This window comes from Fusarium phalaenopsidis, assembly GCF_050370095.1.
Source record: "Fusarium phalaenopsidis strain FUZ10S chromosome Unknown contig_32306, whole genome shotgun sequence".
In the NCBI taxonomy this organism is placed as follows: Eukaryota; Fungi; Ascomycota; class Sordariomycetes; order Hypocreales; family Nectriaceae; genus Fusarium; species Fusarium phalaenopsidis.
This window is the reverse complement of record NW_028145403.1, coordinates 54,293-81,449: the sequence shown is the minus strand read 5'-3', so window position 1 is coordinate 81,449 and position 27,157 is coordinate 54,293. Positions and strand designations below refer to the sequence as shown.

Below are 27,157 nucleotides of genomic sequence, written 5' to 3'. Positions count from 1 at the left end.
CAAGGGCATCCCGAGCGGCTATCATGCATGTTGGGTAGGCATTCCTACAATGAAACTACAACCCTGATAGTTCTGCCTCCGGAAGCTGAAAAGGAAGCTGGAGAAAAATTAAGCCCAAGACGGAACAAACCCCCGCTGTGCCAAGAGGTCGCTAGTGGATGCAGCCAAGGCGGTTTGTCACGGTTCAGCTGTGGTGGCTGACTCCTCGTTCTCCTCATGAAACTATGGCGAGTTGTTGATATCTAAGGCCATGAGCGCGTGGAGTGGGAATGCAAGAATCTTCCATGCGTGTACTGTCGTCATCACCGCCAATATGATGGGCAGTGGGCAATATTTGAAGCACCAGGTCTCGGTAGCACCCGAGGTACCTACTTGCTGGTCGGTAGGGTTACACCCCGGAAGTGTCATCTTTTCCCCTAGCGCCTCATCAGCCTCGCCAACGGGAATCACGTTAAGCGATAGACACGTTGCGTTGGGTATGGGGCCTCGGCGGCGGATCGATGAGTGGGTGTGGGCAGGGCAGCTGAAAGGGCTGCCGCCCCTGGACAAACAGTGGGTGGATCAGACCAGGGGTCACTTCAACGAGTTGGATAGAGATTAGCTGCGACAAGGCGAAACCCATGGTCGGCAGGTGTTTACGATCTGGGTGAACGTCTTCTGCAGACTGCCGAACGAGTCGTTACAGGCTGAAGGCCAATCTTGTGCAACCCTATACAGCCCCTTGTTGGTCTAGAGTCTAGACTCTACCCTCTTGGGCCTCGCTTTTCTAATATTAGCCGAGGACGGATTAATCATACGCCGCATGAGTACATCGCATCGCTGCAAGAATCAAGCAAACATTGGTAACAACCATGCTGCCTTCTCAAGGCCTGGTCCTGTTCATTCGCAAACTCTGCTTATCTGGTGGCGGCTTGCTCTTCTTCACCGTAAGCTGGGATCGGGTCGCTGAGCTGGCAATCAGCCAGCCTCCGTATCTGGTGGCGGACGGTTGGTCTGCAGTCGGGTCAGGGTTGAGGTTACGTGCTCGCCTGGAAGTGCTCGCCCGCCTCGATACGAGGGCCTCTGCACAAATTTCCACATCCGCGGCTGCCGTTTGGCGTAATCTAGAGGCTTACATGTTGACCGAGAACAGACCAGCCTCCAGTCCAGCTCGATGCTGGCCCCGCGTGCGCGGCCAGGCTGCTCTCTGGCGTTTTCATGGTAAACAAGCCTCGATACCTCTACTGCCCAAGATTTTGGAATGAGGCCCGTGAAAAGTTTTCATAACTTGACCCATGCCGTTCAACATTTGCTCTTCTCTTGGCCTGACCAACTCGTCCCCTTTTCTGCTTTCCCCCCGAGTTCACCACTCCCCTCCCCCCAAAGGCAGATCTTCAAGTCTGCTTGAAAAGGGTTTCCTTTGCTCAAGATTCCTCAAGAGACACAAGTTTTCTCTCGAATCTTGGCGATGGCTGCTGAAAAGTCACGCTCTCGCTTTGTCGAGTCGGGAGTGCTTCAGCCGCCTAGTCCGACGGCCGACACGCAGACTTTGAAGAAGCTCGAGGGAGGGGATTACCCATTTCCCACCACCCAGAAGTCTCCAGAATGGCTCTTCAAAGGATACCCTCCTCCTTCTAGGTCCCCACACAGCTCCTATTCGGGGACGCCTGCCATGCAGCTCCCCGAGGCCAAGGAGCCAGCCATGGTGAGTGCTACCAGCCCGTGGCCATGCCTTATTCTCTACCATCTACGCCTACGTACAGTGGTCTAATGCAGCTTCTACTGGCCAACAAGTCTATGATTGTCTTGGAACACCCACTTCTCTCCCCTCACGCGATTTGTTATCAAAGTTCTCTTTCCCTCGAGTCAAATTTGATGCTTTCAATGTCGATCACACCTCTTACTCGCCTTACACACACAAACAACTGCTCTCTCTTCTCACACAGAAATCTAACACGGCGTAGGTTGCCAAATACATCGCTCGCCGCGCAACTCTGCTTGGTTGGTTCGATGAGCCGGCTGCCGCTGCCATCACCAGTGGCTGGTCGTCGACATGCATCGCGCTCAAGAAGCCCGACGGCTCTTATACCTATGCTCCAGACGATCCAAGTCCGGACCTGGTAGCAGCCGTTGCTCGCTTGGATGAGAGTGCCGTCGTTTCCATGGTGTCTGAAGTGACCAACCAAGTTCTTGATAGCATCAAACCAGAGCAGGCCAGTCTGGTCATTGAGAGTACCGGTGCCCGTATCCCGATCATCACCAGGCTGGCCGATGTGCAGTCTTCGCTTGTGCACTCGGCCAGCTCATGCATCATCGCTGAGGAGCGGTGTGTTCTTATCTGGTCCAATGAGCCAAGAACTATAATCAATGTGGCTCACAATGTCGAGAAGCAAATGCTGGGCTTTGTAAGTATCCATGCGTCTGTCGATAATACCCATCACAAGCCAGTAGCTGACCCTGGTATCACTCTTCAGATTGTCGGCCCAAAAATGCCGACCAACATGCTGGCTCAGACCGAAGAGCAATCAGTTGAAGGCCTCGTCACACCTGTCCGCGGTGCCATCGACGAGAAGGATGAAGTCTATCAGCGCGCGATCAAGGTCGAGGAGGGTGAGGGCGAAGGGGAGGAGGACATCGAGGGCAAACAGCCTGTACGACCTGTTCTGAGGGTGCACTCATTCCGAATCGGCGTTGTCATGATCTTGGTGATCCTAACGCAGAGCGTGGGTGTGTCAAAGGTGAGCTGTCCGGTTCGTTGCTTGATTTATCTGTATACTGACCTTATGTTCTTCAGCTCCTCCGGCAGTGGACTTGGGACGGTGACTGGATGCGCTTCATCCTGGTAGCTGTTATTCCGCCTCTTTGCCTCCTGTCCCTGGTACGCGTTCTACTTTGAAGTCGACAGCTTATACAGGCTAACAAATGTCCAGTTCTTCTTCATTGTTGTCGTGAGCAGTGTTTTCCAGCTCCTTCTCCCAGCTGGCATGTGCCTGAGAAACTCGAAATATCACTCCGGTAAGCCAATCTTCCAATAAGGCACATTTGGATAGGACTGAAAGTAGGTCACAGCTGTCAAGCCCAACCCCAAGCGCTATCGAGACTATGAGCTGCCACACATCACGGTGCAGATGCCTGTATATAAGGAGGGTCTCCGAGGGTAAGTTCATTACTCATATCATATAACCCTAGTCCAATTTCTGACTCTCATCAAACAGTGTCATCGTTCCGACCATGGTCTCCGTCATGGCCGCCATCCAGCACTACGAGAATCAAGGCGGCACAGCTTCTGTCTTCATCAACGATGACGGTATGCAGTGTATCCAGCCTGAGTTGGCTGCGGCCCGTAAGCAGTACTATCGTGAAAACAGTATTGGATATTGTGCACGGCTGCCAACCATGAGAAGCCACAAGAGCGGGGGCTTCTTGTCGTGGTTCAAGCGATCGCCACCTATTGACCCAGCAGTGGACAACCAGGACGAGAGCGAGCTCAGTCCACAAGGCCGAGCCAACAAGCTCGGCTTCGTGCGCAAGGGAAAGTTCAAGAAGGCCAGCAATATGAACTACTGCTTGGCCTTCTCTAACCGCGTCGAGGATGAACTGCATCGGCTGACAGAGCTGGAATGTCAGACTCGCGACTGCACTTACGAGAGCTTGACAGCAGAAGATGATGACAGGCTCTATGAAGTTGCGCTTCAGAACATGCTTGAGGCTGATGAAGGCAAGACTTGGGCTGAGGGTAATATCCGTATGGGTGAGATCATCTTGATCATTGACTGCGACACCCGCGTCCCTGTCGACTGCCTACTATACGGGGCTCTCGAGATGCACGAGAGTCCCGAGGTGGCCATTCTGCAGCATGGCTCTGGTGTCATGCAGGTTGCTCACAACATCTTTGAGAACGGTATCACCTACTTCACCAACATTGTCTACACAGCCATCAAATATGGTGTTGGCACCGGTGACGTTGCCCCCTTTGTCGGTCACAACGCCTTTCTTCGCTGGAAAGCCATCCAGAGCGTTGAATTCGTTGATCGATCCGACGGCATCACGAAATGGTGGTCTGACACGCATGTCTCTGAAGATTTCGACATCAGTCTGCGAATTCAGATGGCCGGCATGGTCTGTCGTCTAGCCACCTATCACAACGGGGGGTTCCAAGAGGGTGTCTCTTTGACCGTCTATGATGAGCTGAACCGTTGGGAAAAGTACGCTTATGGTTGTAACGAGCTCGTGTTTCATCCGTTGTGAGTCAACTAGTCTTTTAGTCCCCTCTCTCGTTAGCATCATACTCATCGCGTTATCACAGCTACCAGTGGATTTACAAAGGGCCAGTAACCAGGCTTTTCTTCCGATTCCTCTGGAGTAACATGCCAGTCTCCAGTAAGGTCTCTATCATTGCCTACATTTTTACCTGTGAGTACACCACACTTTGCCGTTCGACCCGTTGGAGCTAACAGTGTCACCTAGACTATGCCATTGCTGCTGGCATGCTTCTTACACTCGTCAACTATGTCATCGTCGGCTTGTTCTTTTATGACCTCGACCATTTCTATACTCCATCGTGGGGTATCTGGGTGTCTCTGCTGGTTGTCTTTAACGGTGTCGCCTCCGTCTCAACCAGCATGACCCGTCACCGTCTCAAAGAAAAGTCATTCTGGGTCGCCATTCTTGAGACGGCCAAATGGCTGCCATTTCTGCTTCTATTCTTTGGTGGCATCAGCATCAACTGTGCCAAGGCCTTGCTGTGTCACGCCTTTTCCATCAACATCGAATGGGCGTCAACATCAAAGGAGTTGGGTCCTACAGGCATTTACATCGGCCTCAACAAGATGATGCATCGATTCAAGTACACCTTCCTCATCTGCATCATCATCGCTGCTGGCATGATTTACATGGCTGTTGGTGCACCCTGGGGTTGGACCATCGCCCCTGGCCAGTTCTCAGCAGGCACGTACGCCATCGTCCCTCTCGCTGTGCAAGTGTCCTGTGCATTCACTCTTCCCTTGTTCCTTGGCTTGACATGATTTGGTGTACTAGTCTAAAGAGTGAGGTTGTCACATTACCACTGAACTCTATGTATGGCGAGGAGAGAACGACGGTTACATATCAGTGGCCTCGCTACTTGGGCGAGGTTATATACCCAGTCATAAGAAAAGAGAATTTTCTGACTGAGTCTTGCAAAAATCCACATTTTGCTACGCCGGATTTTTTACCAATCGGCCGAGGAGGCACTTGTTTTTCTCAGCCAATGCACATTCGTATCTCGGATCGTTTTGAACCTTTAGACAGACACTGCTGCGGCGTTGGAATAGTAATGTGGCCAGCTTGGAAAATGGGTTATAAGCGAGATACTTTCATAGCAGAATCTCTAGCAATAATAGACTCTTAGGTACTATAGTATGCTGTTAACCACCGTCTCAATATCCTCCTCTTTTAGTCCAACTTGTTCCAATTTCTGAAGTAACTTCGTGTCAACCTTGTGCTCGATATCGCCCCCGTAGCCATCCAGCAAATGCGTGAGGATAAACTTCTGATACGAAGCCATAATATCCCCTTGGCCAATTCTTTCGTTAAACTCTTTCAGGGAATCACCAACATCCCGTGATGTGATTTCCCAGTCCGCATCCGTTGTTTTGGAGACGCGCTGCACAGCATCCAACATCTCCCGGTGTGTGGTATGGAATGAGGGAGCGTAGACAGCCCGCTTTTTATAGCTCGCCAGATCAGTCTCTGGTAAACTCAGCACCGCCGCGATAACCTCGCCAGTGTGTGTGATGCTGGATGTCGTGACTCTACCGCCAGCCCCAGGGTAGAGAGTTGCCTTGCGGCCCTTGGCATCAATGCCCCATAGGCCATTGCTAAGGTTAACATCCAGCCATACGCCAACCGTGACCGATATCCAGCTACTGACGCCGAGTTCGTCAATAAGGTCACGGATCCTCTTTTTAGCCTGTAGTAGTCCATTCTCTTCGATAAGCTTTGTGGCGAAAGGATCCGGGCCGTACTCTGCAGGCAAAAGGTAGGGAACACCCGCCTTCGCAGCGGCACGAACAGCAGGCTCCTGCAAGGTAACGATATGAGAGAGAGGAGGCATCAAGACAACGACATCTTGACCTTTGAAGATATCCCCCAGGAAGGTTTCGTCTTCAAGGTTTCCAGTCTTAACAGTGACGCCAGAGGGAAATTCGCTGGACGACTCAGGCCGCTGGACCACTGTGATGGTGTGCGCGTCCTTGGCGAGCAGGGCTCTGAGCGTTGGAGACCCAAGGCTACCGCCTGCGCCTAGGATAGTGATTTTTCGTCCTTGAACTTGGGCCATGGTTGGTTCCGGGGGTAAGGGGATGAGTAGATAGTGGTTGTATATAGAGAACTAGGAATTGTTCTTCATGCTTCTCAGCCCAAGCCTTAAGTATTCGAGTGTTGTCATTGTTGTGTAATTAGACTGAATAATCAACTCGCACGTAGGTAGGTAAGCTGACATCAGCTTACCACCCAGACTCGGCAACCGTCCCTAGCCCCTTGCTATAGAGTTCATGGCGTAATAACTCAAATTATGAATGAAACTGACTTGAAGTCTATTGGCTGGCCAAGGGCCATTAACTGCGGGTCTGTCTGTGACCAGTGATATGTAAAGACAAGCAAGCTCAGCCAAAAAGTGACCACTTGTTTTTGGTAGAGATATTCTTTAAAAACAGTTCTTGGACCGTGTATTTAAGCAGTATTACTCAGTCTAAGGTGCGGCGATTCCCGTGATAATGATGCAGGCTACATTCTGGATGACAACGACCAAACAGCTTCCAACACAACTCTCAAGTAGACGAAAAAGGTTGTCCCTCTTCAATAAACTCTATGCGAGGACCTTGGTAATGATTTCTTGCATAAATCATCCAGTTGATGAGGCTGATAATCCCAACCACAGCTAAAATGACCGATGAGTAATTTAAAGCCATATGAGTATCAAGTTTTGGAAGATGGGTTCTTAGTAACCCAGGGCACTCACTCATGCTAGATGCAGTGACTAGGATGCTCGGGGGCAACACGAAAAATCCAAGCTGAAGCAGAGCACTGATCACGGTCACAACGTTTGCAACCCATCCCACGGCCGATGGGAGTTTGAAGGGCCAGTTGAGAGTAAGAATATCCGATGATCTCTTGCTGCAGATGAGAAGGACCGCTGGAATGGCAAACGAGATCATCTGAAGGAGAATTCCCGATCCAACGAGGGCGTTGAACGCGGCCGAGGAGCCCAGGTATATGCAGCCGCACAAGAAGACAAGGAAGCCTTGCAGGAGCAGTGCGGCCATTGGAATGTTACCCAACGATGGGGAGAGTTTGCTAGGGGGTTTAGAGAAGATAACAGAGTTATCACAAGCCATCGCCCAGATCAGTCGTGAGGATGTTTGCTGGATCGAGATAATAATAACGATGGAGATGATAAGGAGCGCAATGATGAAGGCCGTGGCAGCTCCAGTCGACTGAGTTGCTACGCGCCATAACTTGTAAATCGGCATCCTACAACATTTCAGCTTGGTGAAAAACGGATGGTTGCCTGAAACAAACTCACGGATCATTGAGAAGGGATGCCAAGTCTGTAATTGTGTAGGACATGCTGACACCAAAGACGAATGCAGTGAAGAAGCCGATCCCGATAGTCGAAACAAGTGCCAGAGACACAACCTTCTCTGGCCTTCTGGTCTCCTCAGCCAAGTGCAACGCAGCATCTAAACCGGCGTAGATGTAGCTCGGGGTGATCAATCCGGTGAGGAAGGACACAACTCGTGGCCACCCGGTTTCACTTTCGAAGTTGGTCCACACATAAGTCGAACTCTGTTTCTCACTGCAGGCAAGAGAAGTGATGGTCGAGATTACAAAGGTGGCCAAGGTCAGCGCAACTGCCAAGGCAGATTGTCAGCCAGAGTTGAACGAGTAAAGGCGGACACTTACAGCCAAATTCGTGAATGAAGGGGAAGATGTTAAGGATAAAGATGTTGTAACCAAGCGTGAACACGTTGATGGCTTGGTAAATCAAAAAGACGTGCCACGTATGTGGAAGATAGTTAAGAAAGTATTGGGTGAGCGACGTGATCATTTGAGCTCCGAGGATGTTGACACTAGCATTGATAGCAACCCATGAGGACATGGCTATCATTCCACAGGCATAAGAGATGAGCTTGTTTGCCTTCTTCGGTGCGAGGATGCTTGAAAAATGGTATTGCCCCCCGGCCGTCGGGTAAATAGCAGCCAGCTCTGCCAAGGTCAAAGCAGCACAGGCGTAAAGGAAGAATGTTATCAGAACCCCGTAGATGATGCTGACCGTGCCTCCCGTGGCGATTGCGACGGACAGACTGGTAGCGATGGCGAACCAGCTGTTGGAAATATTGAAGCCTATGGCAATGATTCGAAGGGTGCTAATATTTCGCTTCGGCTTCAAGTGACCGATTACGACTGTCTCGCCGCGTTCAACCACAAGGTTCGGATCCAGAGAAGTGTCCAAGTCGAGGGCGGCATCTTTGCCAAGGTTCCTTTTAAATATTTCTAGGGTTAATAGTTAGTTGAGATCCTCGCTAATTTGCTGTATCGACTCACGGGACATGCTGTCCAAAACTCATTTGCTCCAAGTCGGCTCCGTGAAAGCGACTGCAGTTGCGATCGATCGCGGCCACGGACTCCATCCGAGAGCCGTAACTCCATTTTTCATTCTCCTAACCTATTCGGTCCTGGTGGAGTGACTTGCACGTCGCCATATAGTTGACCTCCAGTTATGACCTGATCAGGAACAGGCTGAATGATGCTGGATACGGAAACCCCGATACTCCGCGAAAGTTGGTGCAGCATGGCAGTCACATCATTGGCCAGTGCTAGGAACAAGGTGGGAAATTCGGTTTCGCTTTCTTTAGGAGTATTAGTGCGACCCACTCCGGGGTTTGATAACCGAGCACGAGTGTAAAGTCCGCCAGCGTAGCAAAGACGAAATCCGCCTACTGTAGTAAGAATAAGCGACGGGGCCAGGAATTAGATCTCGAGACAACTAGAGATGGAGTACATGACAAAGTAATGCCGACAATTTTCCGGTATGCAGGGCGGCTAACTCCCACCTGCAACTAGAAGTGTGACACGAGACAGATATAGAGACAGAAGACGAATGATATCCGGCGCAGACTGCACTGTGCCACAGCCGCACCCGCATGACCGGCATTTAATGGAGCAGGACAAGTACTTTGAGGACATGATTGGCTTGGGAGGAGGTGAAAACAGGGCGTCCAACTATTGACCCCCACGCATATACTACGTAGTAACAGCTTCACATCCGAAACTTCGCGAACAGGTATCATGACTCGCGATAAGCCGGCCCATCCTCGGGTAGTTATCTTGGATAGGAAATGATAGTTTCCTCCAGGTTTCTTAGCTTTTTCTGGGGTAGCGTGATGCAACAATCCTGTACGATGCTACCATGATGGGCAGACTCGCACGAGACCATGTATCTACAACCTTTGTCCATAAGCGTTTGCAGCATTGCTTGTCGTATAGGCTACCCCGGATTTTGGGCCAGCTTCCCCGCGTTCTGAGGTGGTTGGCTCACCTCGGCTTCAATACGCGTCAGGGGTCATCGGCTGAAAATGAAGTATATAGCTGAACAGTCTGCAACCGCCCTCCAACCTCAATAGCTTGGTAAACCAGCGTCTTGGCATTTTCGAACTTTTCAGTATGGCTTCCAAAACTTTCAATAGTGTGGGGCCAGAGCTTGCTGCCGTTCTGCCCCCAAACGACAAACCATGGTACAAGAAACGAAATCAAGTCTTTCTTAACTTCTGCCTCATTAGTCTTTTTCTCCTTTCTTCTGGCAATGGCTACGACGGCACCATGCTCAACGGCTGTCTCTCCCTTCCGCATTGGCAGTCCTTCATGGAACATCCAACCGGGGCGTGGCTCGGGTTCATCAGTGGTGCCCAGAACCTTGGCTCTATCGTCTTGTATCCCGTCGTCGCACACCTATCCAATCGCTTCGGTCGAAAACCAACCATCTTTATCGGCTACTTCTTCCTATGTCTCGGCGTTGGCTTGCAGACCGGGGCTATAAACCCATCCATGTTTGTTGCTTCACGAGTTGTTGTTGGCATTGCGAGCGCCTTTTTTGGCGGATGCGTGCCTCTGCTCATGACAGAAACGGCATACCCCACCCATCGTGGAGTTCTTACGAGTCTCTACATGTGTGGGTGGTATGTTGGCAAGTGCTTATATCATAGAGGACTCTGACTGCATAAGCTAACAATGTCAATAGGTTCCTTCCTTGCCGCTTGGTCTACGTTCGGCACCCGCAATTACGATAATGATTGGAGTTGGCGCATCCCATCTGTCTTACAGCTACTTCTCCCAGTAATCGTTCTTCCGGGACTGTTCCTGGTGCCCGAGTCTCCACGCTTTCTGGCCTCCAAAGAACTCTACAACGACGCTCGCGCCTTTCTCGTCAAGTACCATGCAGAAGGTGACGAGAATTCACTTCTAGCAACATTTGAGCTTGAGGAGATCACGCGAACCATCCAGATGGAGCGTGACTTTCAGAAAAGCAGCTCGTATGGGCAGATGCTTGCCACTCCTGGTAACCGCAAGAGAACCTTCATCACCGTCTTTCTGGGAGTCTTTGATCAGTGGGCTGGCCAAAATGTCGCAGGCTACTACCTCGCCCCGGTGCTCACCACCATTGGCGTCACCACAGTTACAAACCAGACTCTCGTGAACGGATTCCTCCAGATCTGGAACTTTATCTGCGCCTTGACTGGTGCATTTAACGTTGATCGTGTTGGACGTCGACCTCTTTTCTTAGCCGCCACCGCAGGCATGCTCGTCTCTTACCTCCTCATCACAGCGCTTTCTGCCACCTTTGCGAAGGGAGGGTCAGCAGCGGTCGGCACCGCAGTTGTCCCATTCCTTTTCCTTATGTACGGCTGCTTCTCTCTAGCTTTCACACCCTTGATGGTGGCATACCCAGTTGAGATCTGGCAATACGACTTGCGTGCTCGTGGTCTTTCTACAATGTGGGTGTCGACTGCGATAGCCGTCTTCTTCAATATCTTCATCAACCCAATCGCACTTGAGGCAATTGCGTGGAAGTATTACCTACTCTACGTCTTCATCCTCGCCGCCGGCGGCGTGGTCATCTATTTCACCTTCCCCGAGACGCGAGGTCACAGTCTTGAAGCGATGGCGCGAATCTTTGATGGGGACGACGCATCGCTGCCTCAAGAGGGAGTTTTGGCTGAAAAGGCAATTGCAGCTGGAAATGCTAACCACGTTGACAACGCTGGCAAGGACCAATACAAGTCGTCGCAGCCAGTCTAAATTACTTGACGCGGTGAACAAGGGGGTTGACGAGGTCCTGTGCCTCGCAATGTAGCGGGTAGGGGATTGTGGAGAGAATTAGTAGTGTCTTTGTGTCGTATCGGTTGTTTGGCAAGGTGGATCTAGAGATTTCCGTATTCTTCAAGTCTCCGGTAGAAATTACTATCATTATGCCCTCAAAGCTCATGTGTTTGTTCCATGTGGTCTGGACAGTGCTGATGTACAATGCGTGTTTCAAGGTTGTGAGTCGCAAGATTCCACATGCAATGTAGTGGCAATCGATACCTCTTTCAACGCCCCCATATGTTGTACCATTTCCGTCGTGTATTGCCTGACTACTTCAGTTGAGCTGAGACCCAAGCTCTCTCACTCTCAAAATACTGACAAGTTTATACCATGTTTTGCTCAAATAGCGTAATGCTGCTGCATCAGAGGCTATTCATCTTCCGTCCAGTCATACAGTCGTCAGCGCATCAAGCTCGGAATTACTTCCCGGCGTCCATGCCGAGCTGAAGAGTGTTTGTAATCACACTTCCCTTTCGCGTTAGTATTGGCCGGGGAGTTTCGGAGAACCTACCTTGTATCTTGGCAGTGGGGGTTCACAAACATCCGGAGTGCAACCGAGATGGAGGAGCGCTATGTTGCCATTGCGAGATACGTACCTACATCAATGAATACAAGTATAAGTAGGTAAGAGCGCAAAGAGATTCTTCTTATCAACATTGACATATAATTTCATTTCTAATCCCCTTTGAAATCAAAATGATATCCAAAACCCTGAGCCGCCCCGTGAAAGGCGTAAGTCCTTTCTCGTTCCGACTTTGTATAATCCTTTGTCTTACCAAAATAGTTTGCCGAGATTACGGCTCAAGAGAAGTCGCTCGCGCTACCACACTTCACCGCTGAGGATGCCTTTGAGATTGGCGTCTTGATCCGGAACCGGCTGAGGGAGGTCAGCGAGAATCCTGCAGTTGTAAACATTACGCTTGCCAACAACAAGCAACTGCTCTTTCACGCCGCATCGCGACCTGGAACGTTGCCGGAGAACGACAACTGGGTGGCCCGCAAGAGGAACTTTGTGCTGAGGTTTGGATGGAGCACCTGGGCAGGTCACAATCTATTCGACATGGGTGATGAGGAAAAGTTCAAGGCTCGATTCCAACTTGGTGAGACGGCTGGTGACTACGCCATTCATGGTGGTGGATTCCCTGTTCGCGTTCAGAACGTCGAGGGCCCAGTTGGCGCCATTGTTGTAAGCGGACTTGCCCAGGAGGAGGATCATCAGGTCATTGTTGAGTCTTTGCAAGCCTTTTTGAGTTCCACACATTGAATAAAGTAAAATCAGTCGCTTGAATTCATCAACCGCAGAATGTTTGAACGAGCACTTGTGTTGCCTGTACAGAAGTTGCTCAATGTCTCATACCTATGCTACATCGTCCAAGTCAGCATAATCCAAACCTTTGTGTCATCGAGCCTACAGCTGCAGCACGCAATCTTTTGTCTTCAAACGCAAATGTGTAGAAAACCGCTATTCACCCGCCAAAATATGGTATCATGTCTGTGATATCCGGAGCCACAGACCTCCCATGGTAAAACCCTGGTAGGTTCGACTCTGGATGATCTTGTTGCCGCCGAAAATGCAAGATTGTGAACATTGCGGATCGTGTGACCTTATGTTCATAGAGGCTAGCACACAGAGCGGCTAAAAGTGAGGTTATTCCAAGGTTCTGCCATTGTATAGCCAGCCGAGAGATTAACCAACACCTAAGCCCCACCACCCAGAAACCGCCCACACCCAGAAACCGCCCACACCCAGAAACCGCCCACACCCAGAAACCGCCCATCATCACGAACATCGCTCATTTGAAGCATCATAAATAACATCAATTTTAACAACATAACAACATCATGAGAATATCAATTCTGGCATCCCTATAATCTCCAATTGCCACTCGTGATATAGGGCTGCCTTTTTCCACTTCCTAACTTTTTCTGAGGTCTCCCTCGGCTTCAGAAGCTTCAGCATCTCCTTACGGGCCTTATCAATATCAGGAACCTTTACGAAGCGTTCAATGCTATAGGGTGGTAAAAAGTACGTCGTATACTTAGATGCGTTGCATGCTTATTATATATGTTAGCTCTTTTCTAAAGCCTTCTAATTATATATAGTATATATTAATTAGATAGCTAATAGCCGGGCTATTGCATAAGGAAGATAAAACCTATAGGGTTTAATATTTAAGGTATTAGAAACCAGATAGAAAATACCTATATAAGAAGACTAGCTTTAATAGAATTATTAGGCTTTAAATAAAGCCCTAAGTCTGGGTCACGTGACTTACCCTATATGTCTAGAATCACCCAGGAGGGAAATTTATATAACCCCGCAATATCTCGCTTATTTAAGTAGTTATTGCTAGGGTCGGACCGGAGCTTATGCAGCTAAGGTGAACTGGTTGATTGAATATCTAAGACTAAGGAAGGGAGAGAAAAAGGGAAAGAACTAGCTGTGACCTCGCTGCGGATTTTATGCAGGGCTCGCTGCGGGGCTACGGAAAAGGATTTCTCTGGTCTTAGTTTTTTCAGGGGGAAACAACCTTCCTCACGGGTTCGCCTGTAATAGTTATAGCTTAGATAAGTATACTATTAAATAGCGCTAGTAGTATACTATAGGGTAGCAAGTTATTAGATTTATATTTTATAAGCTAAATTTCCTAGAATTATTTATATAAAAGACCTTTCTTATAAAAGTCTTTAACAGATTAGGCCTTGAGGATAGTCTTTAGGGTCTTTGAGACCCAAGGGGTCAAGGGGCTAGCTACCTCCTTGGCAGGCGTAGGCGTTGGCATTCATATCTACATATTAAGCTTTAAAACTATACTTTCTGGGTTAAGAGGAATAAGCCTGGCTCTTCTAAAAGCTAACTTGAAATTCTTTTCTATCATAGTAGCCTAATATATGGTACAAAAGGCCGGAAAGAACTCAGTTTTTGAAACGTGGGTTATAGAGCATCTAATTAAATGCTTAATTTCCTGACCATAAGCCTGCTTAAGTAGGTTAAAGTACCTAATATTAAGAGGCTAAAGCAGATAAGATAAATAAGGCGGTATATAAAGCGTAATGATCTTATTTTCCTCGTAATATCTCTTAAAGTCAATAGAGTAGTGACTTTTATGGCTATTAAGGATTAGAAAACGATAAAAACTAACTAATTAGTTACTTATAGACCAGTCAAAGTGCTTTAGCTACTCGAGGCTAATCTTATTATCGGTCCAGCTATTTTAGGTCATTATAATAGCCCAATCGCCTGGGAAGTTGCTATCTCGGTACCAATTGGTAAGGTGATATTAGCCCGCACTAATAATAAACAGCTAGATCGCTCAGCCGGCCGCGTTAATCACTTAAATAACCATAATCTATTCCCAGCTTCTAGGCTACACTGATTTCGGGTTTTCACGTCTTTTAGAGCCTATGACGACTATTCCGCTTGCAATCATGCCCATAAGAAAGCTAGTCTTATCAAAGTTCTAAATATCATCTAATTAAATGCTATACTTCGCGATTATATTTGCCATAAGCTAAAACTAGTTATAAATAATAGTTAGATCTTCGCATTTAGCTCTCTAGTAATTATATTTATAAAAAAAAACACATCTTAACCTCTTTATATCACCTAATGAAGTTATGAGCCTAGCGCTTGCCGGTGGGTAATGCGTCGCAGTCGGTAAGCAGTCAGTTGGCCATTTCTTCCACAGCACGCAATCAGGGAAGAAATCCTCGCAAATCTAGGTTAATAATAAACTAAACAATAATCTATTCCTCTAGATTAGATAGTCGGCGTGAGTTAGGGATAATATCGCCTTAAGATTAAATGCTATCTTACTAGCGACGTAATTTTGCCTCAGAGATCTTATAAATCCTTGCAGTAGGTTTAATACGTAGGCTTAGGTTATTTTAAAGGGCCTAAAGGGCAAGAAGGGTTCTAGCTTCAATGTTTAGATCTGACATGTTTTATGGTTGATAAATCAATTAATTAAGTGAAGGTTAGGTATAAGGAGGAAAAGCGCGTCGCTCGCTTGTCTGCGTCGCTCGCTTATTATATACGTTATAGAATTAATTAATTAAGTAGAAGGTTAGGTATAGGAGGGAAAAGTGCATCGCATACTTAGATGCATCGCATGCTTATTATATATGTTATATTATAAAGCTAATTTTTTTAAAATTTCTTAGAGTAGATTTTTTAAAGTAAGAAAAATTTTACTAAGACTTGCGGCTATTACTATATAGAGGGGCTAACCCGAGCCTAAAACGGGATACTAATCTCTAGGGCTATTACGTAACTAGATTGGGCAGGTAAAGGGAAATACCGCATAAAATAATAAGAGTCTAATGAATTAAATTATAAAAAACTGCGATGAACCTAAGCCTGCCCTGTGGACATGACTGAATTAGGCCTGTTTGCTCTGAAATGCAAAGGTAGACATGGTGACACCTTTATCTCAGTTCACGAATGAAAACCAGCGTCCCCAACCCCTAACCCCCTAAAAACCACCTTACAAGTCATCGACCAATGGGCTAGGCCCCTGAGGCATTCCGAGTCGATCTTCAAAATGCATCCTAAGGGCCTCGACCCGTCCCCTATCTGACATGAAACGCAAATACTCTGCGGAGTTGGTGGTGTTCATTCCCAGAATGCCTGGATAGCCTGCTGGCGCCGGGATATCACCTCGTGCACTCCACTGTGACATGCCATTCTGGAATTCGTCACTAAGCAGGAAGTTACTCAAAAGTTTAGCGCCCTCAGGGTGGGGGGCGTCCTTGAGGATAGCAACCGATCGAGGCCAGCTGACGAAGTTGCCTTGGGTGGGGAAGGAAGCATTGAGAGCTCCGGAAGATCTCAAGCCAATGGAGGCTGTGAATGTGACAGACTGCGTACTGTTTGCGTCTCTCAAAACCGCCAGGGGAGACCCTGTGCCACGAACCCAGCGCGGATTTTGAGCCACGAGGCGGTCAAACCATTCGTAGCCATATTGATGCATCCTGTAATGCGTCAACACAGGTTCAGAAACAAAAGAGGACCTTACTTACACCAAGTCGAATATATAGGCAATAGCGTCATCGTCACTTGGGTGGGTGAGAACTAGCTTGTTCTTATATTCCGGCTTTAAAAAATCAGGCCACTCTCTGGGGGGGGTTGAAATCTTCTCAGTATTCCAAATCGTTGACCAAGCGTTGATGGCAAACCCGTAGTAAGCAGCTCGGATGTGGCGGAAGGGTGCAAGCACTTTGTAGAAGTTGACCGGTGCGTAGTGTAAAAGTGCGCCTTCTTGCTCCCAACGAGGATAGTCATGCAGGGCTTGGAGGATGATGCTATCAACCTCCATATCTCCTGAAGCAAGCCGACGATCAAGGTTGACACTGTGGTACTTGGAGCGGTTGACGGTGATGTTAAGAGTCATGCCCGGAAATCGAGTCTCGAAGGCTTGTTTCAGGCCAGTCTGTTGGAGTATTTCGTCGCCGCCATGCCAGCAGGTGACCACGCCGCCTTCTTTTAAAGCGGCCTGGTAAATTTCATCAATGGTTCTATTTTCGTTGAGTTGAGGAGAGTTGAAGCCCAGGGTTATGTCCATGGTGGCGACAGCCTGAGCGAAGAGGCCGAGGGGGATCAAATGGGAAACACGCATCGTGGCGACTGGCTGCTGTGCAGTGAATATGGCTTTGATATCGAACGAATAGTTTATTTCAGGGCTACATGACTTCTACTATTTATATTTTGTGAACCCAAGGTTGATGGTAATGCGCGTCGGGCGAGACTGGAGCTGCTGAAGCCGACTAGGCAATATTCTCCGCCACACAGTGAAGAGATGAGCCTCGGAGTTCAGCTATCAGAATAAGTTAGATCGTGTCGCAGAATCTCGGCGTGGCGTGGTCAATTACGTGTCTTCTCGCTTGCGTAACCTCCCTTCACGAAAGTTTCACGGCGTGACGCGGCTAAGTTATCTTGCACTAAGGTTACGGGGCGGGTTCTGAAGATTTTTAAGCTACGGAGTCTAAGTTATTGCCGAAAGCCTAAAAACAAGCTTTAATTAAACTTAAAGACGTAGTATTATGGCTGCGCCGCTGTTAGTGGGGTAGACAATATGTAGGTGTGGTAATTCAGGGGTCGGGTAGAGAAGTACAGGAACCTGGGCCAAATATTACATCAGGGATAGTTTGAATTTATAATCAGCTACGTTAAATGTTTCTCGTCATAGCTACCCTGATGTGGGATTCTGCTCTCGTTACATTGAGGACTTTGAAGCAAGTTGAAGCAGCCTCCTATCTTCTCGCCTAGGCATCGAGCCTTCTACCTCCCTGACGTAGGCATAAAAAGCTCTGCCTTCTCCATTGAGCACCAGAAATACCTTGAGTACTCGGATTAGCCTCTTCTAAACATGGTGAAATTACATATTTTTCTTTTTGTTGCCTGCGCTGCGAACGTGCTGTCGAAGCAGTGGAACAACACTGGTAAGGGATCAATTCTTCTGGAGGAATCCTTCAGCCTCGATTATCCAGAGCTGGATAGGACCATGTAAGAGTCATAGAATCCTCTAGTGGTTGTTACTAACTATTGATCTACGCTCAGCGGTTCAGCACTTCCAGGTTTGCAGTGTCTTAATATCACGCATTATGGTGTGCTTACTCTTTCTGACATAGGACAAACTTACAACGATCTACTCAACAACCTTGCCGATATCCATAGCCAACGTGTTAGTTGGATGAACGAAGCAGGTGTAGACTATATGGTGCTTTCATTGACATCCCCTGGAATCCAAGGTATTTCCAATATCGAGCTCGCCGAAGAAGTTGCCACGCGTGCCAACAATGAGATTGCCGCCGCAATCTCAAACAATACGGTCAGGTTTGGAGCATTCGCAGCTTTGTCTATGCACAATGCCACGCAGGCAGCGCTCGAACTTCGTCGTTGTGTCGAGGACTTGGGTTTCCACGGCGCCCTATTGAACGATTTCCAGCAGGCCGGCGCCGACAACAGTAAGCCCTTCATCCTCACGCGAATCCATGAAGCAGGTTATCAAACCATCGAGTGCTATAGCTGGCAACCAGGGGGAGAGGTAAGAATCCAGGGCTAATTTATGAATCACAGACACACTTCATTTTTACGACTCGCCGGAATACGATCCATTCTGGCAAATGGCCGTTGACCTGGACGTTCCTATCTACCTCCACCCGAGGCCCCCTACTGCTCTGATAAATAGGCTCGACTTTGCGCATGCGCCTTGGATACTTGGACCTTCGCATCAATTCGCTGTTACCCTTTCCAATCATGTCGCTGGCCTTTGCACAAATGGAGTATTTGAGTAAGCTCCCCTTATCGCCACAATAGAGCCCAGATTCTAACATCTCATTAGTCGGTTCCCTTCTCTGAAGGTGATTGTAGGTCACATGGGTGAACGCCTTCCAAGCGATTTCTGGCGCATTGATGAAAGTAAGTGTTCATACTTTGTGTCTGGCTCCTGTACACGCCCGAATATGGGCACTGAGACCCATGCTAATATTATTGATCGACTGACCTCTGTGATAGTGCTTGCGCGCCGAGTCCCGGAAGGAATGCCAATGAAACGACCATTTTCTTCATACTGGCGTACGAATATCTGGGAGACGACGAGCGGTAACTTCTGGACTGAGTTGCTCGATTTCCATCGGAGCGTTCTTGGAGAGGATCGCATCTTATATTCTGTCGACTATCCTTTCGTAATGATGCAACAGGGCGCGGAGTGGATTGAATCTCTTCACCAAAACCGTTCAACCAAGTTGGACTTTATTAGAAACCACGCGATCAAGATCTTGAAGCTGGATGCTTGAGGGAAACTGCAAGATTCTCTTTATCATGGGATACCGGTTATCTCTAGCCATCCTACGCGAGAAGAGAGATACGCATACCGAAGTTCAGGCTGTGAACTCGCCATCGAATATACATCGAGTTGTCATGATAAATTCTAGCTACAGTTAGTAATTATAAGAGGCCGTTCAGTTTTGCAAAGCTGGTTCTAACGCCGTGGAAGCTTTCCATGGCATCGGAGGTACTGGAACAGGTTCAATGCCTGAAGAACTGGGCTGGATATGGTGGATCAAAGCTGAGTACCTGGGTGCATTGGTGAAGGTGAAGATGTGGACTGCGCATCCTGAACGGGACCACACCCGTTCGCCTGAGTAGAGCTAGGCCGGTTGAGGCCGAACCTCTCCTCTCCCTGTTCCGGCGAAATGTTTCTTTATTGGGGTCTCGGCTGTTGGGGGAAAATCTAGAGTCAGGACCACCAGTTACGTCAGCTCGACAGAGCAACACTAGACCATTCAATTAACATCCTAACTGCCGGCCCGCAGGTAGGGGAAGCATAGGTAAGTAGATTATTAACGGCGGCATCGGGCCGCTGCTACCCCTGGATCGGGGTTTGCATCCGCCCTGTATCGGCCTCCTTATTGCGAGTCTTGTTTGGAACCTCATCTCTAAAGGCTCCCTGCGCCACTTCACCACGTAGGCTGCATTTCTATGTGCATTTGTTCTTGGTGTATTCAAGTGGAGGGCATTAATCGTGCCCTTATGCTATTCGTAGGCCCAACTAATGCCCGAGTCCTGGTGCCAGGGTCTTCTGTCGGAATTTGACAAGCCTTAAACATCACAGTGCCAACCTGACAGCCCGACTCGGTCAAATACAGCCAACGATTACCACTACGGGAGGTTCCCTCGTCGCATCGTGGGAAGTGCGAAGGGAACCTTTCCTGCTAGTCAGAAAGTTGTCTCGCCTACTTCTAACTTTACGGCTCATTAAAGGAATGAAACCCTTTGGAGGAGCAGAATTAAAGCTATTGTATCATATTACAGATAAGTCCAGCCTCGGAGCCTTCGCCTTGGTACTCCCTTTGTCTCGCAAAGTCACCAGGTCCTAGGCTTGAGATTATCCTTAGAAAAGTCTCACTCGAAGTGGGCATCGGTACCGCCATTTGAGTGATATATTCATCCCAGAGTAAGTGGAAGCCGATTCCGTCGCCGATTTCGTCGCTAACCTCCGGTGGTAAACCCCCTGTCTGTGGCGGCGACCAAACGCATTCATCAAGCGAGCGTAATGGTGGCTCTAAGGTTCTTTCATTGTTCGAAGCGGTGGCTTGATTACTACCGGCGGAGGCAGGGAGCGATTCCGGAAGGCTGCTGGCGGCAGAGCTGTTCGCTTCGATCCTGAGTATTTGTTCCAGATATGTACCGCTGGACTGACACTGATCTCGGTGCAGCTGTTCTTGATACGATTCAATGGCTTCATGGAAGCTTGAGAGAATCTCCCAGTACCGTCTTGTTGAGGCCTCAAACTCGAGAACTTCCTCAGATCGTCGCGTGAGGACTCAAACACCCTGCGGTCACGTGGATGCGAGATGTCGGATTGAGCAAGGAGAGAAAGCCCTAGAACCAAGCCCGCAGCAAAAACCCATGCCCCGCTTAAAGGTCAGTGTGGGGCTTCGAGAGTTGTAAAGCGAAACTCGGACTTGCTGTAGAATGCACATACTTCCTAGTAAGAGATTGGTGTGCAGCTACGGACTCCAACGCCGGTTAAGGAGGAGGCCGGCCCCTCTGCCGCTTAGGTTTCAAAGACACCCAGGACTATCCTTGAGGCCCAATCTCAGTCTGACTACCTCGATAGACGCATTAGAAGGCATAAAAGTAGCTCGCCAGAGTCAATTCTAGAAGTATTAAAGTCGCTTTCTAAGGGAACAAAGGCAATAATGCATAAGAACGTCTTATTAAGAGCTTAGGTCTATGATCTTTAATAGGCAAATGAAACACTAAGCCGGCGTCGAAGGGCAAAAAGGACCAAACTATAGAAAGGAGGGGTGATGATAGTGGGGGAAGCAAGGGAAGTAATTGATCAGATGAATATAGATGGGCAGGTCGAGGGCGAATCATCGAGAAGTAGTGGTCAAGGAGGGTCAAGGCGACCGAGGGAAAGGCGCTATAGAGGATATAGCAAGACGGGGCATAACGCAAGGACATATCAAATAGTTATTGCAATATCTAAAGAAGAATATAGCAATTGATTTTAATTGATTAGAGAGTTTATTGTGCTTTTCTGGCGATTTCTATTTTAAAGGTTGAGATTTTTTGTGATACATGCTTATCTATGACATAAGCTTATCATGTACGTTAATTAATAATTTAAGTTATATATATCTTAGTACTTACCTAGGTAGAAATTAAATATCTTAGTTATCCTTAGATATATAATTAGTATTAGGGCCTTATTCTTAAAGGCCTATTTATATCTCCTAAGGCATCTTAGCCGCTATACTAGTTGCAGTCTAATAGTATTATAACCTGCAGCTACACGGGTAGCTGGCTTAGAGCCGTTATATGAGACAGAAGAAGTGGAGAGAATGCCTTTATAACGCAGCCTTCAAGGCCTTCCACCCACAGAGTCGATCAAAGCAGGCATTCTAAGCCCATGCCGTGATCTAGCAGGGGGTTTAACACACCCCGAAGACATGTAAGACTCGGTTATTCGCCAGGCCCCACTCCCCGGAGATACAACCCGCAAAATAAACTGAATTCATCTGGCAGCCTTTCTTTACCTTACATCTAACACCTTGGTTTCTCCATCCAGCCAACTTCTCGATGAGTTCATCCGGCCTCAAACAAATGAGCACTTGCCTTATTCACCTCCCGCCAGAACTCCTTGAGCAGATTCTGTCTGGATTGCCAAACAGCGACATCAAGAGCCTGCGTTTAACATGCGCTCGCCTCCACCGTTTCACTCAATTACGCCTCAGCCGCATTTTCCTATCCCCTAACCCACTGAATGTGAGCGTATTTAGGGCCGTCGCCGATCATGAAGAGTTCAGGAAGAAGATTGTCGAGATCATCTACGATGATGCGCGCCTGGCTTACTCGCACGAGACCCGCGATGACGAGTATTATGAAGACGAGGACGAGGATGAGGACGACATTGGTGATGTACACGGCGTTCCGGTCTGGTACCGGCGCATATACAGCGAGAATTACGATTTTGTCAAGACCTACGGGTCTGGGGATGTGAAGCGCTCTCACCATCTTGAAGTCCAGGAGCGATTCAAGGCGCCTTTGAGTCTGGCAGAGTCTTTCAAGCTACATCAGAAGCTGGTGCAAGAGCAAGAACATGTCATCGCCACAAACAGCGACGCCGACGCCCTCAAATATGGGCTGCCCCGATTCCCCAACCTGCGAACAATCACCCTGACACCTGTGGCTCACGGGCAACCTCACAGACCATTTTACCCTACCCCTATGATCCGCTCTCTTCCACGCGGATTAATATATCCCATCCCTCGCGGCTGGCCTGTCGCGGAGGAGCAATCTAATCGTCCTTATGCGAAGAGCTGGGATGGTGAGGAGAAAGCAAAGTGGCGCGGGTTCTGTCTTGTGACTCAGGCAGTTGCTCAACACCAACGCGAGAACCCAGCCGCTGGCATCTCTGAGTTTATCGTCGATAGCAACCAGCTTCTCACGGGGATCAACTGCCGCATTTTTGACGAGGCGGAAAATAGCGAGTACAAGGACCTCGTCACCATCTTGGCCCGACCCGGCTTCTCCCGAATCGACCTCTCTCTACATGTTGGTGGCCAAGACAGAAAGGGCTGGCCCTCTTTTCGCAGTGGTCTCCTGCAGCACGCACTTGGCACGGCACAGGGACTACGGCACGTGAGCCTCACGACCAACCTCGCAATCCCCAACGAACTCTGGGATGCGTCTGAGGGCGGTGAAGAACACCATATCCCACTGCGCACACTTTTCCCTATCGACACGTGGTCAAACCTCCAGCATTTTTGTCTTTCGCGCTTCCTCGTCAATCAGGCAGACGTGATGGATTTTCTGCTCGCGATGCCGCTGACACTCCAGTCAGTCGAGCTGAGCTTTCTCTGGTTCCTCCAGAAGAACGGCCATTACCAGAGCTTACTGGAGCAAATGCGAGACGAACTTGACTGGCGCGAGCGCGTGACCGCAGCCAGACCAAAGATCGTCATTCGCGTTGATAATGAACCTATAGTTCAAGGTCTGGCCATCTGCGTTGGACGTGAGGTAGAGGACTTTATGTATAGCGACAGAGAGAATCCCTTTCGGAAGGATACGGTCTTTCGGGGCACAGGGACCCATGTGGATGCTTTTGATCCTGAATCCACTCGACCCTATGGAAAACATGGTCAGTTGGTGGAACTAGGGATTCTAGAAAAGCCTATCTGGTGCTAGCAAAACTAGATGCAAAACCTTGGTACATCTTGGAGCTACAGCCAGGTTGAGGAATCTAGGATAGTACAGTTGAAATACATGAGTCTGCTAAGTCAACCTAATTAGGATGTCAGAGGTATAACAAGGGTCCCAGCTATACCTGAAGCCGGCTAGTTCGTATCTCTCTTTCGTCCGTCTCTAAATAGACGAAGCCAATACGTCAGCAAACCGACACATTGCTATACACAAAGGAGGAATTTCGAATTACATAACGGCACGAAGCCAGCGAGGTCTTGTCCTTTATTAGCTATCAAGGATTTCTACTTCCTTCTGCCGGAGAGGAAGCGAAATGGAGACTCAAATCTCATCTACGCAAGCTTGAATCATTCAGTTTCTTTCTAGCATCTTCTTGACCCCTCCCCAAAGCCAACGGCCCTACGTCCTCACTATATACCGACACATACATATACTTTAGCCTGCAACCCAGAGCAGTCGTTCTTTACGGCAGGATACCACTCGTAGAAGTCATTCAACTCGATACCGCGATCATTAGCAATGGCCTAGCATCCGTCGCCTGCCTGAACAAAATAAAAGTCCTTGCAGCCCGTGACCATGCCGTCCTGGATGGGTGTGGGTGTAGAGCCGATGCCACCTAGTGTAGTGCTGGGAATGTTGTCTGACATCGTGGTGGCGCTGGCCTTGACGCCCACACAGACATACACCTCAGCCTGGAGCCCGCCGCAGTCGTTCTTCGCAGCAGGATTCCACCCGTAAAAGTCATTAAGCTCGATACCGTGATCGTTAGCAATGGCCCAGCATCCGTCACCTGCCTGCACAAGATAGAAGTCATTGCAGTTGGAGGCTATGCCAGACTGCACAGGACTGGGAGTGACAACGTCCGTGCCCGTGGCCGTAGCCGAGGCGCTGGTGGTCGTGGTATCCTCGTTCTCGAGTAACGGTGGGCTGCCGTCCTCGTTGGTCGATATGCAGTAGTATGTGCCAACGGCCAACCCGGTGCAGTCGCTTTTGACCGACGGGTTCATGCGATAGAAATCGTCAAACTCGAGCCATGTGGTCAGGAGGAGAGACTCGCAAGAGTGATACGACTCGGGAGCAAACCAGGCAGTGCAATTCTCAACCTCGCCGGCCGCACGTAGGCTGGGCGGAGCTTCGACATCTTCTTCTCCAGGGGCTGTTATCTCGTCCCGTGGATTAGCACTTGCTGAGAGAGAAGAAATGAGACGCGCTTTGGAGAACGAACCTTGGGTAGCGGACTCGAGAGCAACGCAATAAGATACGCTCTCCGAGACAGTGCAAGGATAATTGTAAGAGTGAGAATCAGATGCGTTAGACGAAGACTTGGCCAGCGAAGGGTTCCAGAGAATAAATTCCTTTTTCGCTAGTCAGCACCGGTTTTGAACTTGACGTGCTCTGTAGGCTGGGTGTAGGAGATGGGCTGAGATGTGTGCAAGCCAACGTCCCAGGATGAACAAGCCATTGTTCTAGGAACTCACTTCCGGGGTGATATCATGGACCATGGCCATGGACCAACAGTCTGCAAGATTCGGGGTTGCCGTGATGTTGGCCAGATACAAATATCTGATGGGCAAACAACCAATTTAGCACCTACTAACACCACATAGTGGATGATCCAACTTACGAGCTGCAGTCCTCGCGCGTCTTATTGGCAAGCGGAATCACAGGGTTGGTGCTAACATAGTCGGTTAGGGGATCATATTCGAGCGGCAGTGGCGTAAACGGTGTCTGGACGAACTCTCTGGTAGAAGTAGTTGGCAAGTAGCCCGGGTATGTAGAGATATACCCTACAGGCCGGACGCAATAGTAGTGGTCCTTGTAGACATTTGTGCAATTCTCCTAGACATGGGGGTTGAGAAAGATGCTTTGGGGCCATATGAGTTTATAGTTCTGAACAGGCAAGCATGAGGGGGGGCTCATAAATCTTTGAGTGTGATGCCATATTTGACAGTGAAGACGCCGCAGTCTTCCCCTGCAGTGACAAGATGGTACTCAGCACATCTGTCTGATGTATCGTTTGGGGTCGGGTCTGGGATGGGATTACGACCAGAGTTAGTGGCTTTGAAGCGTTTTTAATGATGGAGAGTATAAAGACGCACGTAGTAGTAGTGACGATAGTTGGCGATCCTTGGGAGTTGCTTGGGACAGCGTAATTGCCCTCTGGGTTGCTGACATAGATGTCTTGACCCGCAAACGCAGTAATATTTCTACATGTCTGAATATCAGTCGACCCTGATCATGATGGATTTTCCTCTAGACAACTCACGCGCACTGCTTATCAAGATCAGGGTTCCAGGAGATGATCTGTGCGAACGTAACATTGGTCCGGCTGATGATGCTGAGGCAGGTATCACCGTCCTTGACAGAGTACAGCTCGCAGTTCTGATCATTCGCTGCCCGAGGCGTCCAGGCATGGGTGCCCGATGCAACGGCGCGAGTGGCCAAGAGCGAGAGGTTCAGCAAACCAAGGGACCTCATGCTAGAGGAGAGAAAGGCTTGACAGAATGTATGGTGGAGGGTGTAAGTTGCAAGTATAACGATAAACGAGTGAAAAAGACCAAGCCAGGACTAGAAATAAAGGAAGTGGGAACGGCTGGGCTGGGTATTGAGGGTTGCGAGATGAAAGCGGCGGAGCGGCAAGACAAAATACCAGCTTCCGTCGGTTCGCGTATGTTTCTCTTCTGCGGAGCCGTTCATGTGTAGCGAGATAGTCCCACTCACACTTCAGGATCCACACAAGCTTAGTTGTAAACCTATTCAGCGTGAAAAGACCACTTGAAGACTTGACTGATGAATGGGGGTGGATCTGGGCTGCAGACACGGAGATGAACGCGCCTCGGCCCGGCCACCGGCATTGATACTCGAGATTTCTTTTCGCTCAAAGTGGAAAAGCGGTCAAGTCATGAAAGTATCACGGGCATGAGGCCTTGTAATCGCTCTTGCCAAGAGGCCGAGGTGCAGCATTGTCATTACCGATGGTTCGACCAACAGCACCGCTGGGGACCTAGACGGCGGTGAGCGGTAGGGGACTGTTACAAGACTCCCTGTCAGTACAATTTAACCTACCTAGCGTGGTGCTCTATGCCTTAGTCATGCGGGTACCTCGGGCCGCATCGATCTTGTTTAAATGTGACTATGATGTTTTGAAAGAGGTCAATGGTCTGTCTATGTACTATTGGACTGAAAAATTGATTGACCACGGCCATTTTCGTCATGAGTGATACGAGGCGGAACACTTCCCACCGAGGACTGTCTATTTCCCTGTTATCCGGTCGAGGGCAGGCCTTACCATACAGAGCCTTTAGAACAATGCTGTGCTAGATAACGGAGGAGGCGGCATGTGTGCATACCCTCCAGAACAGTTCAATTCTTGCGCGATGGATGAGCCCTGATAAAGGGTAGTGCTTGCGAAGAAGTAGGCTTCAAGATGGTTGGTCCAGGGTGTCTGCGGCACAGAGAAGGATGCCCATGGTTGATAGTCCCATGAAATTTGGGAGTTGCAGGGGTCATCGTTGGGGTCTGGGAAAGACGTTGCTGGGTTGAGCAGCCTGGAAGCGTTGA

At 49.0% G+C, this 27,157-nt stretch overlaps 8 protein-coding genes across 8 annotated transcripts; 4 read left to right on the top strand and 4 right to left on the bottom strand.

Annotated features, from left to right (window-relative positions):
• Positions 1-1,447: 1,447 nt before the first annotated feature.
• On the top strand, positions 1,448-5,003 carry LRP88_10866 (glycosyl transferase family group 2-domain-containing protein; the record flags this gene model as incomplete). The annotated part of the gene is made up of 9 exons (XM_083247314.1): positions 1,448-1,690; positions 1,944-2,384; positions 2,454-2,717; positions 2,774-2,857; positions 2,910-2,994; positions 3,049-3,136; positions 3,195-4,223; positions 4,286-4,392; positions 4,447-5,003. The coding sequence occupies 9 exons, from the start codon at positions 1,448-1,450 to the stop codon at positions 5,001-5,003; spliced, it is 2,898 nt and encodes a 965-aa protein (XP_083096462.1).
• A 368-nt stretch (positions 5,004-5,371) lies between these two features.
• Positions 5,372-6,298, bottom strand: LRP88_10865 (uncharacterized protein; the record flags this gene model as incomplete). Its single annotated transcript, XM_083247313.1, has 1 exon — positions 5,372-6,298. The coding sequence occupies one exon, from the start codon at positions 6,296-6,298 to the stop codon at positions 5,372-5,374; it is 927 nt and encodes a 308-aa protein (XP_083096461.1).
• Positions 6,299-7,539: 1,241 nt separating this feature from the next.
• On the bottom strand, positions 7,540-8,473 carry LRP88_10864 (uncharacterized protein; the record flags this gene model as incomplete). The annotated part of the gene is made up of 2 exons (XM_083247312.1): positions 7,540-7,871; positions 7,924-8,473. The coding sequence occupies 2 exons, from the start codon at positions 8,471-8,473 to the stop codon at positions 7,540-7,542; spliced, it is 882 nt and encodes a 293-aa protein (XP_083096460.1).
• Positions 8,474-9,840: 1,367 nt separating this feature from the next.
• LRP88_10863 (uncharacterized protein) lies at positions 9,841-11,316 on the top strand (the record flags this gene model as incomplete). The annotated part of the gene is made up of 2 exons (XM_083247311.1): positions 9,841-10,162; positions 10,259-11,316. 2 exons carry the CDS (start codon positions 9,841-9,843, stop codon positions 11,314-11,316), a joined length of 1,380 nt encoding a protein of 459 aa, XP_083096459.1.
• Positions 11,317-12,078: 762 nt separating this feature from the next.
• LRP88_10862 (heme-degrading domain-containing protein) lies at positions 12,079-12,646 on the top strand (the record flags this gene model as incomplete). Its single annotated transcript, XM_083247310.1, has 2 exons — positions 12,079-12,114; positions 12,167-12,646. The coding sequence occupies 2 exons, from the start codon at positions 12,079-12,081 to the stop codon at positions 12,644-12,646; spliced, it is 516 nt and encodes a 171-aa protein (XP_083096458.1).
• Positions 12,647-15,869: 3,223 nt separating this feature from the next.
• Positions 15,870-17,000, bottom strand: LRP88_10861 (ABC transporter substrate-binding protein; the record flags this gene model as incomplete). Its single annotated transcript, XM_083247309.1, has 2 exons — positions 15,870-16,356; positions 16,405-17,000. The coding sequence occupies 2 exons, from the start codon at positions 16,998-17,000 to the stop codon at positions 15,870-15,872; spliced, it is 1,083 nt and encodes a 360-aa protein (XP_083096457.1).
• Positions 17,001-21,973: 4,973 nt separating this feature from the next.
• Positions 21,974-23,581, top strand: LRP88_10860 (uncharacterized protein; the record flags this gene model as incomplete). Its single annotated transcript, XM_083247308.1, has 1 exon — positions 21,974-23,581. One exon carries the CDS (start codon positions 21,974-21,976, stop codon positions 23,579-23,581), a length of 1,608 nt encoding a protein of 535 aa, XP_083096456.1.
• Positions 23,582-24,120: 539 nt separating this feature from the next.
• LRP88_10859 (LysM peptidoglycan-binding domain-containing protein) lies at positions 24,121-26,074 on the bottom strand (the record flags this gene model as incomplete). The annotated part of the gene is made up of 6 exons (XM_083247307.1): positions 24,121-24,752; positions 24,822-24,951; positions 25,075-25,159; positions 25,221-25,337; positions 25,696-25,803; positions 25,863-26,074. The coding sequence occupies 6 exons, from the start codon at positions 26,072-26,074 to the stop codon at positions 24,121-24,123; spliced, it is 1,284 nt and encodes a 427-aa protein (XP_083096455.1).
• Positions 26,075-27,157: the final 1,083 nt, after the last annotated feature.